Source organism: Saccopteryx leptura, chromosome 6 (genome assembly GCF_036850995.1).
Source record: "Saccopteryx leptura isolate mSacLep1 chromosome 6, mSacLep1_pri_phased_curated, whole genome shotgun sequence".
Lineage (NCBI taxonomy): Eukaryota > Metazoa > Chordata > Mammalia > Chiroptera > Emballonuridae > Saccopteryx > Saccopteryx leptura.
In genome coordinates this window covers 60,806,691-60,823,823 of record NC_089508.1, presented here as the reverse complement: position 1 = coordinate 60,823,823, position 17,133 = coordinate 60,806,691, and the positions used below count along the sequence as shown (strand labels likewise).

At 45.3% G+C, this 17,133-nt stretch overlaps 1 protein-coding gene across 1 annotated transcript in view; it reads left to right on the top strand.

Annotated features, from left to right (window-relative positions):
• LIPC (lipase C, hepatic type) overlaps positions 1-17,133 on the top strand; it is a 135,912-nt gene that overhangs the window by 89,922 nt on the left and 28,857 nt on the right. The window contains exon 2 of the mRNA XM_066343238.1: positions 14,949-15,136. Coding sequence (XP_066199335.1) covers positions 14,949-15,136 — 188 coding nt within the window. The remainder of the gene's footprint in view (positions 1-14,948; positions 15,137-17,133) is intronic.

Here is a 17,133-nt window from a genome sequence, read left to right as displayed (position 1 = left end):
TGTGGGCAGTCGGGAACCCGCCCTCTCCACTTCTGCATCCCCTCCCCGTCCCCAGCAGCTCCCAGAGTACCCCTGTAGGCCTCTGGGTTTCAGAGCCTAACAGCACAATTAGAAAACCATTAAATTTGCCTATTTAAAAAAATCCTTTCCAAGCCAACTACACTGTTGCTCTAAAGTGCCCCCATTTCTATTCATTTGATACATTTTAATCAACGGACCCTCTGTACTTTAAGAATACCCATAAGTAAAATCTTACGTGACATATATCTGCATGGAAAAAGACTGGAAGGGAATACAGACACACACACACATAAACACAAATCTCAAGAAAGTGGTCATTACCAGGTGATGGGAATACCACCCATCAGGATGCAGCAGGATGTTGTGTGAGTCTCGCTTTTCTGCGTCACCACCTGTACCAAACATCGGGGAAGATCCTGGTACCTTTGAAAGTGCCAGGCCACGGCCTGATCTGTGGTGGTGCAGTGGATAAAGCGTCGACCTGGAAATGCTGAGGTCGCCGGTTCGAAACCCTGGGCTTGCCTGGTCAAGGCACATATGGGAGTTGATGCTTCCAGCTCCTCTCCCCTTCTCTCTCTCTGTCTCTCTCTGTCTCTCTGTCTCTCTGTCTCTCTCTCTCCTCTCTCTCTCTCTCTCTCCTCTCTCTCTCTCTCTCTCTCTCCCTCTCCTCTCTCTAAAAAAATGAATAAATAAATAAAAATTAGAAAGTGCCAGGCCTGTGTCCCACGCGTAAGGTCGTGCCTTTGTTGGAGCAGCACCAACCTTCAAGACACCGACACACAGAGATATGGGCAGTTTGACTCTACAGAATATCAACACAGCGAAAAACTGTCCTCAAACAGGATTTCTTCAAGTGCACCCGATGGGAGTAGTCCCAGAGAGGCTTGGCCACAAATAGGAATTCAGGAGGTGGTGGAGCAAGCCTACCCCAAAGTAAGTGAGCTTGAGAACACTGCACTTCATCGCCCCTAAGTAGGCATTAAATACACAGTAAGCATCCTAACATCTTTGGCCATCAGGAAACCTGATTAATGTCCCTTAAGGGAACATTTTTAAATTTATTCAACCATAAAACTCTTTTTTTTTCCCCATGATGCCTATTAATATCTCAACAGACAGGCCAGAATCAAAATCAGCTTCAGAAAGGCAATTCTTAAAACCTGAATTGTAAGACTTGAAATAAATGAAGACTCACAGAAGAGGAAGGGGAGGAAAGAGACTGGCTTGGGGTCTAAAGGAGTTTTTGGGGACAGTACAAAACAAAAGACCACCCCTGATTCCAAAGAATGTCCGGAATGTCCTTCCTATCAGTGCTGTTTCCCCAGCTCATTCCTAGTAGACGGAGGCAGGTATTGCTGAGTTAGTGGTCCAGCAGCTCGTGGCCACCAGAAGGGGACTGTGGAAACTAGAAGTGATGCTGTGTGAGCTCCCTGCCTGTGTACTCGCTTCCCCTCGATACTCGCTCACTGTGACAAACTTTTCCCTAGATAGAGCAGAAAAACGAACCGATCCTCTTTACTGAATTAAGCAAACACCCACCCCTGTGCCAGCCTTCTGCTAGATGCCAGGACCACAGGGATGCATGAGCCATGTTTAGCTTAGAGCAGAGGTCCCCAAACTTTTTACACAGGGGGCCAGTTCACTGTCCCTCAGACCATTGGAGGGCCGGACTATAAAAAAAACTATGAACAAATCCCTATGCACACTGTACATATCTTATTTTAAAGTAAAAAAACAAAACGGGAACAAATACAATATTTAAAATAAAGAACAAGTAAATTTAAATCAACAACCTGACCAGTATTTCAATGGGAACTATGCTCCTCTCACTGACCACCAATGAAAGAGGTGCCCCTTCCGGAAGTGTGGTGGGGGCCGGATAAATGGCCTCAGGGGGCCACATGCAGCCCGTGGGCCGTAGTTTGGGGACCCCTGGCTTAGAGCCTAGCGGAAAAGTCAGCAAGGAGACAAAGAACCCCTCCCTCAGGGTGTGCACAGGGGCCTGGGAGCGCATAGAGACCCTCTGGTCTGACCAGTCATCAGAAATTTCTTGCAGCCTCATGAAACACACACATCCTTGTGCTTCCAGGGAGAGGGCTGAGGTGTAGGAAGAGGGCAGAGAAAACGGCAAGAACAAAGTCGTGGAGGCAGGAGAAGGATGGCAGAAACCTCCCAGTGGCTCGGGCTGGAGCAGAGTGTTTGGCAGGATAGGGAGGGTGTGGATTGAGAGGGGAGAACAGATCCTGCCCAGAAGAGAGCAGTCACGCTGGTTACTGCTTCAGTGAGTTGCAGTTGCTGATAAGGAAGAGAAGAAAGAGGAGGGAGGAGTGGGTGATGACTCCGGGCAGTGAGCGAGGACCTGGAAGAAGGGAGGCGTGGGAGCAGACTGAGAAACAGTAAACCTGGATGCAGGAAGAGGTGGGAACATAAATTTAGTCTTCGACAGGTTAAACAGGTTGTATAAGTAGTCCAAGCATTGATGATGGTGATAGTGATGATGATGATAGTGATGATGATGATAGTGATGATGATGATGACGACAACAAAAATGACTATGAACTCTCTCCTCGCTCTTTCTCTCCTGGCTGTGGCAGTTGTGCGGGGAAGTGGCAGAAGGACAATGATCATAAGAGAGTGTAGTTGTGTATTCTCTAGAGAGCACTTAGGGGCAGGCAGAGCGGAAGCAAACTTCTCCATCCACCTCTGACACCCTGCACCCATGCACCCTTCTGTAGAAGACAGACTGGGAGGTCCAGCTGGTCCTGTACCACCACCTCTAGAACCCCAGTGGAGTTCTCTTCTCCAGAACCCCAGTGGAGTGCTCTTCTCACACTCTCCTCCCACTCTTTGACACACCTAAAACTGGCCTTACTAGCCCTATGCTATCATCCCCTTGTGGGGTGATTCCACCCTCCTTCTTCTGCTAGTTTGTGGTCCAGAGTGGCCACCACCTAGGTTCTTTCATCTCCAGCTTCTAAGTCTCCCAGGTGAGCCATCCCCCTGCAGAAGCCGCAAACCAGAACCACTACATACAAAGCAGGGCCATGCAGAAAACAGAATACTGAGGCACCCTCCGGAGAGGATGCATTATCTTCAGGGTAGATGTTGAATTCTAGTAACACATTCCCTGGGGTGTTTTCAAATCCAGACACACTGGAGCCTTGTTCCAGCCTCACTCTGGGCCAAGGCCCGGGCTCACCTCCAGCCTCCGACCAGCTCTGGCTGCTGCCCGTGCCCAGATCTGGCGGGTACCACTTAATAGGCCAGGATTGCAGCCCCAGTGCTGTGGGCAGAGAGCTCTGCTAACTCCAACCACAGGCCCCCGCTTGCCCACTGCTCTTTCGATATGCTCCTGCTCCTTCCTGCTGGTCTCTCCGAATGCCACTTTCTTCTGCCAGAACCTCCGGCCTTGGCACCTCCCAGCCCCATCTTCACTGAGCTCATGGTTCTTTGTCACGTACTGAGCCCACCTCACGACCACCCACATCTGGGAGGGCGAGCAGAAGCTGCCTATTTTTAAAACTTGCCAGTTTCCTCCAGAGTTCAATTTCTTCCAAAGAGCCTGACACATCTCGGCTGCCAGCGCGAACTGTGAGTTCCCAGAGATGCCAGTGGCACTTTTCCACATTCGTCACTTTTGACACATCTCAAATATCCTTGCTCCCAGCACTCCATGAGCGCCAGCTCAGATGAACTGGCTGCTGGGGAAGCGGTCTCTGGACAGCCCCGAGAGGCCCTGGGCAGAAAGTTCTGGACGGAGCAACACCGCTTTTCTCTCGCCCCTGCACCCCTCCCAAAGCTAAGCCCAAGCTCCCTCCCAAAGCTACCTCCCTTTCATTGAATTCCTCACACGTTGGCTCTCCGTGGCTGCAAGCACTTTTTCAACTGCCAGACCCAGTCCTGCCTAGAGGAAGCTGCCTACTTGGGAAGTTCCCTGTGAAATCACCTTGACTCTTTCAGGTGACTGGGGTCCTCACAGGAAGGAGTTTGACCCTCTCTCTGACATTCACAGCGGAAGTCAAGGGCCCCTGGAGCTAAGCTCCATGAAAGCATATATGCATGGGTTTACTGCTGGGTTCTTATCCTGTTCCACTGGTCAGTCAGGGTATGTTTTTTATGCCAACATCATATTGTTTTGATCGCTATAGCTTTGTAATATAGTTTAAAAATCAGAACATGTGATGTCTCCAGTTTTGTTTTGTGGAGGTTTTTTTTAAGCTTGCTTTGAGTATTTGGGGTCTTTTGTGGTTCCATGTGAATTTTAGGATATTCTCTCTATTTCTGTGAAAAGTACCATTGAAATTTTGATAGGAATTGCATTGAACAATTGTCGCAGTGACAATGAACTACTCAGAGGCCACATGACATGCTCTGAGGGGCGAGGGGAGGCAACAGCCCCAGTCAGCAGACCAAAGGACTGAAGCTCCGTCCCCAGCCTAACTCAGATATTTAGTAGCCAGTACAAATAACTCAAGCAAACAGACAGAAGAAGTTTTCAGGGGGTGAAGTAAAGGACAAGGAACATGCTGAGTTCTAATCTCTGTTCTGAGAGCCTAAACATTTCTGTTACTGAATCTTATCCTGCTGTTTTGCTGTTTCCACTACAGGTTAGAAAGGCCCCTGGACTCTTGTCTGCTCTGGGCTTTCACCCTGGGGCACCTGCCTCACTGTCTGGTTGTTATTCTAACTTTCCATGTTTTCATAGCATATTCCTGCAAACAATTAGATTGTTTTCTTTTTCTTTTTCACATAGCTTATTGTTTGGTGTAGAAAAAAGCAACTAATTTTTACATGTTGATTTTGTATCCTGAAATTTTATTGAATTCATGAGTCAGGTCTAACAGTTTTTTAGTGGAATCTTTAGCATTTCCTGTATATAAGATTATGTCATCAGCTAACAAAGATAATTTTACTTCTTCCTTTCTGACTTGGGTGCCTCCTTTCTGACTTGGGTACCTTTTATTTCTTTTTCTTGTCTAATGCTCTTGCTACAATTTCCAATGCTATGTTGAATAAGAGTGAAGAGAGTGGGCCCCCTTGTCTAGTTCTTGATCTCATAAAGGAAAACATTATGCCATTGAGTTTGAAGTTAGCTTTGGGTTTCTCATACACACCCTTTATTGTATTGAGGAAATTCCTTCTATATCCAGTTTGCTGAGAATTTTTTTATCATGAAAGACATTGAATTTTGTCAAATGATTTTCTGTGTCTATTGAAATGATCATATACCAAGTGGGGCAAAAGTAGGTTACAGTTGATAGTATGGAAAATAATATAGTGATTAATAAATAAGAATAACCTCTATGTTTCACTACAACTGTAAACTTACCTTTGCCTCACCCTGTATATGATCTTTGTCTTTCATTCATGTGGTGTATTGATCAAGCTGTGTATATTGAACCATCTTTGCATCCCAGTATAAATCTCACTTGATCATAGTGTATGATCCTTTTAATGTGTTGTTGAATTTGGTTTGTTAATATTTTGTTGAGAATTTTTGTATCTGTGTCTGTCAGGAATATCTAACACTTATATTCTTAACCATTAGGCAAGTTATTCTCAGAATGATCTACCACCTTGGGGTAATGCAGAGTCTCAGGCTTTGCAAGACCTACTGAATCAGCTGCTCTGGGGATCTTAAGCACATGATGATGTGAGAATTATGGTCCTCCAATATAGAAGATTAGGGAAATCATAACGGATCCTGGAAGGGAAGTATTCATTTAGCAGTGGCATAAGGGCAGAACCCTGGCTGGGTGTGTTTTGCAATCAGAGATTCATTCCTCTATTGCCCTGTAGCCTGGTTTGGCTCCTGGAGATGCCTGATTTGGATGGCATGGCTGGAGCACTCAGCTGGTAAAGGCAGAGACCCAGCCTCGTGCCCCCAAAGCTACCATATAAGGTCAACAGACTTCTACTGTCCAAAGAGCCTGGACAAATGAGAGAGGAGAGACTGAAATCCTCACCCAAAAGAGGAGCCTCCTTTTTTGGCACAAAAACACAATGCTCTTGCCAAGATGTGCGATGTACTGCCTGAAGGAGGTATACAGCATTCACAGAAAGGTACTAAGTAGACTGGCAAAGACCTTGGTAGGTAAGTACCAAAAAGTATCTGGTAGAAACTATGTTGGGACAAGACATGAAGTGGAAGAGATCTTAGGTAAGTTCTAAAAGCACAAAGAAGTGAAGGATTGAATGCCACGCTCCTGGCCAAACAGCTCACCAGATTCCATCCAGTTCTCACAACGGCCCTATGAGATGTATATTAATATTTGCAGGAGGAAACTGAGGCTAAGAGAAAGAAGCTGAAGCTCCCAGGTTAGGTGAGCTCCCCAAGGTCACGCAGATAATAACTGATAGAGTTATTGCTTAGTTGTTGGTAGATCACATACAGAGCCAGTGTCCTTTCCACTAAACTATTCTGCCTCTGCCATTGCTCCCCATGGTGCCCAGAAATTGTGGTACATGTCCACGGTCTGAAAGGGGCAGACACAGTGCCTCCAGACACAGGCAGTGAAGGGAGCACAGGGTCTAAAAGAATATCTTAGGGAGAATGGGACAAGGATCAAAGCGCATGCCCAGAAAGTTTTGCAGTCTCAAAACCTAGATGTGGGGGAAGTAAGACAGAGAAATGGGATTCTGGTCCTGATTTGATTTTTTTTTTAGCCAGCTATTGTCCTTGGGCCAACACTGAATCCCTTCTTATTTCTTCATCAGGACATGAACATACAGAGAATGGAAACAGTGGTGCTATAGACACCAGGACCTGGGGTGCCTCAAAGGACATGAGGTTACCAACGGTCTCTGGAAAATAGGCTACGGCAATGAAAATAAGCTCCATGAGTCATGAGGTCACATATTGATCACACATGAACTCATCTTCCTCCCACATTCCACAGCCCCTCCCTTCCAGGACCAACCTTTGATTTGGAATCTCCAAGATTATCTGGGGAACTGGTGACACTCCTCACCAATGAAGTACTCTACTGCCTTCACACCAGCCATCCTTTGGCTGGGCAGGTACCTCTACTGTGATTCAACCGCTGAAGCACTTACTGAGCTGTGCAATAATCATTTATTTACTTGCCTCCACTATATGGCCATGAACTTCTTGAAAGCACAGTCTTTCTTATTTACTGTTGTACCCACAGTATTATGCACAATCTTGCCACATAGCAAGTGCTCACTAGATGTGCAGTGGAATGAACAAATGAATACATGAATGAATGGGATCATGGTGGGTCCTTAGTGTCAAAGATGGAAGGCTTAAGAGGGGTCGATGATCTGTCTTTTCAGCCCTGAGCCACAACATAGGAAAGCCTCAGGATGCCCACGTGTTGGTGGGTCAGGATATTTCCTCGTCAGGGAACCCCCAAACTCCTGCCCTTAGAGAGCTTACTCCATGTAATCAGCTCACATTTCCCCACATACACTTTACCTTGCCTTAGTTAAAGAGTAACCTTGGGGCTCCTTGGCCAGATGCTTTCCTCATGCTGCGTGTGTTTACCTTCGCTAAGCACCAGGCTCTGATTCCAGAGCAGGAGGGCAGCATTCCTGTTGGAACAGAGCCAGGCGTTCCCAGGTCACCGCTGCTCTGACTCTCACTTTTCTATTTGCCTGATTAATTCTGGCCTCAAAAACACTTCTCTCTGGCATCTTTTATTCACTGAAAGTCAGAGATAGGACAATGTTAGGACTCGCACATCTCAGAACCAAAGGGACCCTGGAATATCCTCCCCACCTCTTGATTTTCCAGAGGTAAAAACTGAGGCCTAGCTGGTTTGAAGGAAAAACCAGGTCTAGAACCCTGGTTCAGCTCAACCAGCGAACCGAGGGTGTCTCACTGTATCACGGTGGGGGGCTCAGATCCGGTAGGTCCAAACTCCTCATTTTTCAGATGAAGAAACTGAGGACCAGAAAGTTAAATGACTTGCTCAAGGTCAACCAGGATGAGTTAACAAGAAACTAGGACCTCACAGAGAGCTGCTACCACACAATCACGTGTAATCCAATAACAGCTGAATATGAGTGGAATAGTTCTGAGTGTCTAAAGCCACATTGTCCCTGCCACCAGATGCAGCAGACCCAAACAATACCGTGCTCGGCTGCTTGCCTCATGCAACATGCCTTCACTTCAGGCACTGAGCTTTCTTCCAAGTCAACACATAAATGCAATTCAATACAGCCACACTGTAGACCATGGGAATTGTGAAGAGACCCATTTCCATGACCTCGTGGTCAGCTTCCTGTGGGGTGCTAAAGACCTGGCAACAGAGGTTTATGGGTCTGACTTAGTGGGGTGACTGTAACCTTCTGGACTGCAAAGGAGCCGCTCTTACCCTGAGGTTCAACTCAATTCTTTCCTGTGACCTTGGTCAAGACGTTTATTCTGAGAGCCAGTTTCCTTTGGGGATAATCTACTCATAAGGGTATTATGAGGATTGAAGAAAATAAGAAATTCTGAGTTACTAGCAAAAAGTAAGTGATAGTCACACAAACAGCCCTTGAACCAGCCTTACCAGTTCCACCAGCCGCCTAGCACCCATCATCACCTTCAGTGAGAACGTTTGGGCCTTATGGATCCTCCAGGTCACTAATAATGGTGGTTGACACCCTGTGGGGGACTTACTTGTAAGATTGCTTCAGCTCCCATGTCAGCAAAACAATCTTGCCATTTAGCCAAGTAATTCCATACCAGGAGATTCATCCTAATGGAAATAATTCTCTGAATGGAAAAATCCTGCATGAAGTTCACTGCAGCTCTTTTTATGAAGGTAGAAAAATTGGAAACATACAGCTTGTCCCAGAGAGGGAAGTAGAATCATAAATTACAAAGCATTTCCTCAGTGGAATATTACTCAGCCTATAAAAATGAATATAAACACTAGAAATAGAGAAAGATTTTTATTCCATAATGTGAAATTAAAAAAGCAAAATGCAGTTATATATGCACAGTTGCATGAAAATATATTTGCTTTTGGATACAGAAAAGAAACAGAGGAAAATAAAAAGCCAATCCTATAGGATGATGAGAATATGAGTATGTTTTTTTCAACATTTTGTTTTCTGCTGTTACTCTGCTATTGTGGATCAGTTACATTTTTAAAAGAACAAGGAAAAAAACCTGCAGTAACAATTTAGCTGAAGGCAAGTTCCATTTGTGGAAGAATGCCTGGCACTGAGTAGGTACTCAGAAAGTGTTGGTAGAAAAAAGAATGAATGAGTAGTCCTTGAAATTCTGAAGTCTGTGTTGCCCGTATACAAACCACGGGCCTGACCACAGCAACCGAGGACAGAGCTATGGCAGTATTTATCTCAGGTTGTTCCACCGTGAGCAGAGGACGTGGCTTGGAGGGGTTTTAGGGTAATCACGAAATTATGGTCTTCCAGAGGGCCTCCCCCACTAGTCCCAGGTCTGGGAATATTTTCACTAGTTCGGGTTAACAAAAGGAAATCACACACACACACACACACACACACACACACACACCCTCACACATTAGCAGTTTATATCATGAATGTGAAATTGTTTGACAAACAATTCTGTGAGGGGCCTTTAACACCTGCAGCTGCTATCATATGCACTTGTGTCCCCAAACCCAGCCAGTACACGGGAGAGGCTTGACAAACGTTGAACTGAGCAGAAACACCCAGCCCAGGCATCACGGGCAGAAGATGGGTCGTGGCTCCTTCCAGAGCTTTCTACTTTGGTTCTCTCCCATGCCAGCTCAGTCATGGCCTGCAGTTACCCGCCTAATGATGTTCTTACCCCAAAGAAAATGAAATCATTTGTTCTTGTATGAAATATTAGAACCCTTCTAACCTGAGGGCTGACAACAGAATAGAGAAATCATTGCTGCAAGGAATCTAATATTAGAACTGTAATGGCTGCACCCAGCATCTTTTGACTAATTGGAGGAAGCTTCGTGGACTCAGGATCTTGCTGTTGTGCAGAGGGAACCCCCAGCCTCACTTTCCAGGTGACAGGGGCTGACTCCCTTGATTTGACCACTTACCTTAGTTAATATTCTCCCTACGCAACCACCACCTGGTCCCCAGATTCTTTTAAATTTAAATTTATTTTTGTGACACTGGTTAATAAAAGTATATGAGTTTCAGGTGTACAATTCTATAATACATCATCTGTACATTGTATTGTGTGTTCACCAGCCCAAGTCAAGTCTCCTTCCATATTTCCAGATTCTTTTCATTGGCGTGTTTTGATGTCTTCTAAAGACACGAAAAAATGAGGGTTTCAGGAGGCATGAGTGGAGAAGCAAATTTCCTCACTACTGATGGAACCCTTAGGTTTCGTTGCAGCTCACTCACAGGGCTGTTGTGAGGCTGAAATGAGTTCATACAAACAAGACTGTTAGAGAAGTGCCTGGCATGGAGCAAGCACTCGATAAATACTAACTTAACAGGTGCCGAGAATCCATTTAGATACTATAGATACACATAAAAAGAGAGATAAATAAGATTACACCCAAGGAGCTAATGATTCTACTTTGGGGAATCTATACTAAGAAAATTCTCATAGATTCAAATAAATATTGATGTATAAGAATGGTCATCAGAGCACCACTTGTGATAGGAAAAAAGAAGCCTGGAAACAGCCTACCGGTAAGCGGCCAACGATAATGGAACAAGGAAGCGAACTCTGGCACTTTTCCAAAGCATGTTTTTGAAGAATTTTAATGCTAGAAGAAATTATCATGAAGAAGAAATGATCATGACAGGTGGAGAGGGATATAAGACCATTCATATAATATGACCTCAATTATAGATACTCCAAACAAATATCCATGAAACAAATATCTTGAATAACAGAAGATTGGAAGGAAATATTCCAAATATTACTTGTGTTTTCTTCTGAACAGTAAGATGCTTTATTCACTTTGGCATTTTTCAGATTGTATATATACAATTAGCATGTGTTAATTCTATAACTAAACACATTAAATATAAAACATTTAAAAAGCTACTACAATACCACCACCACAACACACACACACACACACACACACACACACCAAAAAAAAAACCCCAATAAGATGAGGTCCCAGACTAGGTCAGCAGCAAGGGCAGAGAAGATAATCCTGAGTCTGAGTCCTCAATATTTGATGACCCTAGTGGGTTGCCAAGGGGACAGAAAGAGCATCTCAGGACAGCTCTAAGGTTTCTAGCTTGAGAAATTACATGGACAAATGATGATGTTACAAACCACAATAGGAAATGTAGAAAGAAGGTAGAAGGATGAGTAGGGAGGGAAGAAAACTAATCCAGTTCGGTCTCACTGAGTTTGCAGCATCAAAATTTCCCCAGGTAGAGAGGCCCAGTGCCGGGCTAAAGCCTGGGTGAGAGAGTCAGTAAAAGTATGAGTGTGGGCGACAGTGGTGGGTCCTTGAAGCCATGGCTTAGCTGAGGATGAGCCAGTGTTCGAGTGTTCTGTGAAGGGGACAACCACACTGTCATGGAGGTTCAGACACACAGGCTCTAGCGCTCCACCTCTTCCACCCCACATGTGACCTGAAGCAGTCCCTGCCTCCCTCAGTCACGGGACCACTGCTAGATTACAGTGAAGAGCTTTGCAGATATTCACTGTGACTTAAATGTTGTTGGCGTTGTGGCCACTGCTTCCATTGAGGATTGCAAACCAGTCTCAGAATCAACCACATCAAATATGTTCCTTTGTAGGAATGACGTTGAAGACAATGGCCACTGCCTCACTTGGTGAACTTTTTTAACAACCCACAAGGGAACTATCGCAGGCTTCGGGACCAGGAAAGTGTGTGAGCAACTAGACACAATGAATCCTATAACTTGCTCCTGTTTCCCTTTTTGATTTGGCCAATAGGAAGCTTGGAACAAAATCTGTGGCCCATCTCCAACACTCTTATAGGATCACATACTGTGCATGTTAGGGTGCTAAGCTATTAACATGTACTGTTGCTTTACTGTCTTTATTTTCTCTTGGTTCTTATTTCTTCTACCATGAACTATTGTGAACAACTTAAAAGTCAAACATTTTCTTCCATGTCATGCCCATCAGTTGATTTCTATTCTCCCTGTTAAAGCAGAGTAAATAAGCACAAGGCAGAATTGGTCCTGTGGGAGGAACTGGGATAAATTTTCACAGAAAGGGTTTCACAGGTCAAAAGTGCAAGATGCTGGATGTGCCCGTCTGTACTAACTTTAACCACACAGCCCTACATAGCTGCTAATTATGTGCCAGGCACTGTTCTGAGCTCTTCACAGATATCTTCTTATTTAATCCTTATAATCATGAGATAGGGACTATTTCTATCCCCGTTTACTTTCAGATAGTCTTCTTAGCATTCTACTCAGCTTTCCTGAAATGAAGGAAGATATAGCTATTCAGCCACTGAACAAAAGAAAATTAGTTACATTTAGCACCAATGCATAAACGGATGACCAATCAAATATCAGCCTATGCTCTGAGACCTGGATTCCTCAGATACCTCATTGCTCACTAAGCATTCACTGGGCATCTACCAGCACAGCCCTCCGAGGGTTCACAGCCTGGTGGAGGAAACACCTCAAACCCAAACAAATAAAATTACCAGGCCACACAACAAGGATAATAAGATCTAGGAGGGTCAGCAAGAGAAAGTAATTATCTCTGGCAGATGAGAAGGCTTCCTGGAGGGGGTGATATGTAAGAACCATTTTAATGGATGAACCAGAGTTCAGAGGGGACCAGCAGAGAGGGAGGAGGAAGTGAAATTGAGAAGGCATGGGGGTGTGAAATGGCACTTGGGGGGGCTACTGGCAGTCTGGGATAGCAGGAGAACAGAGAGAGGGGAGGAGTTGGGAAGGAGGGACTCTCACTTAGGTGGTCCCTCCAAAGTGACCACCTAAGTGGGTTTTGGCTGCTTAAAGTCACTAAAGGATCTAATAGTCATTTTGTTCTAGAACGACTCTTTGAGCAGCAGTGAGAAGACAGATGATGAGACCAAACATAGACTGTTGCAATACACCAAACAAGAAACAGTGTGCACCGGAACTAGGGCACTGGGGTCCAAGGATGTTTGGGAACCCACAGCTTTGGACTGATTGGCAGGCAGGAGCGAGAGTTCAAGGTGACACCCTGACTTCTGACTTAGACTATGGGAGGGCAGTGCAAGCCATGAAATAGGGAGCACAGACTGGGAGCACGTTTGTAGGGTCAAGGATAAGCTCAGACAGCCCCTAAGCGTAGGGAAGCCGAACTAGGCAGCAGCAATCTCCCTCATTATCTCAGAGAAGTTATTTAGAGTCTCACTCACATCTCCTTTTAATAAAACATGATGCATTTCATCTGTCATCTTAGTGAAAAAGCATTGCCTTCTGCTGAGAATTAATAACCTTCCAAATTAATAACCTTTGGATAGGAGAATTGGTTTCATTAAAACTTCCCCTGGCACTTTGTAAGTTCCTATCTCTCAGTCCTGCCGCTGTCCCCTAAAACCAAGAGTCCGAGACTTAGCATTTGAGAAGCCTGGATGTTATACTCAGAAAGAACAACCGGGGTCCTTAGTAATTGGACTGAGTTTAATTCACAAACAAAAACTGCTTATATGGCCTGGGTCTGCTCCTCAGCCATAGGAGAGCCCACCCTCTGCTGGAAGAGAGGGCGGTTGCCCTGATTCCTAACCTTGGCAGAAAAGATGTCAGCCATCTTGGGGTGCCATGACCCTGGAAACATGCCATCTCCCCGAGCTTCCTCCAGCCCCTGCGCAGAGGTGTGTGTATTTGGTGACACCATGCCCTAAGTAGCTGTTGGGCTGCCTCGCAGAGTTGGGTGACTGCCCACCCCCATGCTAAAGTGGTTCAGGGACAGGGCAAGGCTCTCCCAAAAGACAGGCTAGAAAGCCTTTCAGAAAAACTAGAAACAGTGAAATCTTAAAAGCAATCTTTCTCTCCCTCCCCCCAACCCTGCAGTCTTTGAAAAATTCCAAATGGATATTCATTTATCCTTTTCTGCTGAAAACTCTTTGGCAGCAGCCTATCATAGAATATAAAGTCCAGACACCTCAGCATCCCAGGGCCCCCCACCCTCTGGATGCTCAGCTTTGTCTCCTGCCTCCTTGTGCCCACAAGATCCCATGCCTCTGAGCCCTTACTCAGCTGTCCCCTCAGCCTGGAAAGCCCTACTCCCTCCCACTGCCCAATAATCACCCACACCTACACAGAAGCCCTCATTCATCCTTCAAGACCAGGATCGGCACTACTTTCCCTTTAAAGTTCTCCTGAATGCCACGCCCCCATCAAGCAAAATTTGCCACTCCCTTTATGATCCTCTCCTACCAGCCCTACTTGGTCCATGCCAGGCTACGTGATATAATGTGTCTGCAAGTGACAACAGGACAAATCCCTAAGCATGGGACATAAGAGACTGCATAGTGTTATCTAAATAATATGCTCTAGTCACTGTCTCCTTGGCATAAGGATATTGAAGTCACATGCTCTAGTCACTGCCTCCCTTAGCATAAGGGAATTGAAGTCAGAGAGACGTGGGTCCGAACCCTAACTTTACCACTATTAGCAGTGGTGTGCTTTTGGGTGAAACCCTTGTCCTCCCTGAGCCTCTGCTCCTATTGTCTCTCCCATATTCCTACTGTCCTAGAGTTGCTCTAGTTTCTGACTGGCTGGTCCTATAGTCACCGGGCCGGCAGGATGGAGGATGGCCCCCTCCACCTCTGTGTGGGGTCCTCCTCTGTCGCCCTTCATCACCTTCTAGGAGAAAAATGGCCGTGCTCCTGGATATGATCTTTGAGGTTTCCCAAAGCTATATGTCATGACTATCTCCAGCCCCTCACAGGAACCCAACTGGCTGGTGTTTTTCAAAACCTCTGGGTTGTCCCAGAGCTGGCAGAGGTGGAGCAGCTGCCAGGTTAAGCACTGTCTCCAATCTTACCTTCCAGAGCCACCTGGAAGAAGATCTCGAGCTGATGAAAGAAAGAAACTGCTGCAGGAGACGAAAACCAGATTCCTGCTCTTTGAAGGGGAAACGGACGAGGGCTGTCAGATTCAGCTCCATCACCCAGACACGTTACAGAAGTGCGGCTTCAACTCCTCTCTGCCGCTGGTGATGATAATCCACGGGTGGTCGGTAGGAAATGCTGACATGTCTTTTTTCTCTCTGCTTTTACGTTTTCTTTTTCTTTTTTTCTTCCTAGTGTGTTCAATTTTAATAAAAGATAGGGAGCTAGTGATAACTTCATGAATAATATTTGTAAAACACATTCTAATTTTCCAAGCACTTCCCCACACATTATCTCATTGATTATCGCAATTCCATGAGCAAGGAGGGAGAGGAAAGCATAATTATCTCCACATTTCCGATAATAAAATATAACTCAGAGAAGTCGCACAGCACGTGAGGGTCCTCAGGGACTGCAGTCCACTCAGGTGGAGCTGCACATCTCACAAGAGGAGGCAGGAAGTCGAAAGGCATAATCTCCCAATGAACTGTTGTTGTAACTGTCAGGATTAAATTCAGTTGCAAATAACAGAAACCCATTGGCAGTGGTTCAGATATGTTTGTTTCCATTTTATACAACAATCCAGTGATATGTAATCCAAAACTGGATAAATGGCTTTGGTCAATAATGTCCTCAAGGACCCAGTTTATTTCCAGCTTACTACTCTACCATGCTTAAATGTGGCTCTCGTCCTCATAGTCCAAGATGGCTGCTAGAGCACTAGCCATCACATCTTTATTCCAGGTAGTAAAGGGTGTATACAACGGAGTCAAAGAGCAGGCTTTTTTAACAACAACTTTATTGAAATATAATTCACAAACCATATTATTTATCCATTTAAAGTGTACAATTCAATGGCTTTGGTATAAGAGTAAAGGGGGGGGGTGGTTTTTGTTTTTTGTTTTTTATGTTAGCTTCCCAGACGCATCTGTGAAATGCTTCCAATCACATTTCATGGTCATATCTAAAAGGAAAGGTGACTGAGAAAGTATGGCCTTTTAGAGATGCTAAAAATTCTATTACTGTGGAAGATAGGAAGAGAGGATGCTGTGGGCAATAACTGAAGTCAAACTAAGTGAGGCCTTGTCTCCAAGAGGAAATTCTGACTCCCTGGGTACCAGCCCACCCACAATTTGAAGTTAAATCCACAAGATAAAACTTTTAGGATTTAGGATCTATTCCATGACCTGGAAACCCTTCCTGCCATCTAATTGGAAATGCTCCTGAAACCCTCATCTAGTCTCCCTTAGAAAACAGATACCCACACACCACGCTTTCAGCATGCTTTCTCCAAGAGCCTGCTCTATGCAGATTCACAACCTGACATGAGCAGTCCCCATGCCTGGCCCTGTGGGATAGCAGGAAGACACATGATACCATGGGGGGTAGCCACAAAGGTGGTTCCTTCTATGGCCATCCCAGGATAGCACAGAGGCTCCTGCAGCTGCTAGCAACGTCACCACCGGATTCAAAGGGGTCCCACTCCAGAGAAATGTGGTTTGGCAGTGAAGGTGGTAGGGAGTTTTTCTGCCCCTAGAGAAGGGATCTAAAATATATGGAGGCCCTACTGGTGGTAGGCTCTTCACATGCAATCCCCACTCTCTCTGCTTTTCTTCCCACATCCTGCTTTGCCCGCATTCTCTCTGCCTCTCCTCACTCTCCCTGCCTCCCCCTGCCTCCCCTCACATTCCCCTCACCTCACCTGCCTCCTCCTCATCTCTCCCTGCCTCCAGAATTGCTTAGAGTTTCTTCCACGGACCATGTGACTTCTCTCCTCTCGACCTGCTTTATTCTTTCCCTCTCCTCCTGCAGGATAGTATTCATTATATATTAGACGCTCCAAAAATTCTTGTTAACTGAAACAAGGACTGAATAAATATCTTGTTTATAAATGCAACACGAAGTAGCAGGGTCCTCTTACCAGAATGAGCTCTTCAGTCTCAAACTCTTGTCCAGATAGTAATACATCTGCCATTACGGGTAATAATAACAACAACAGCAGCAGCAGCAATAACTAACATTTATTGAGTGCTTATTATGTTTCAGGCACTGTTCTTAGTGCTTTGCATCTAGTGCTTGATTTCATCTTGCAACGATCCTGAAAGAAAGGCATTATTATTATCCC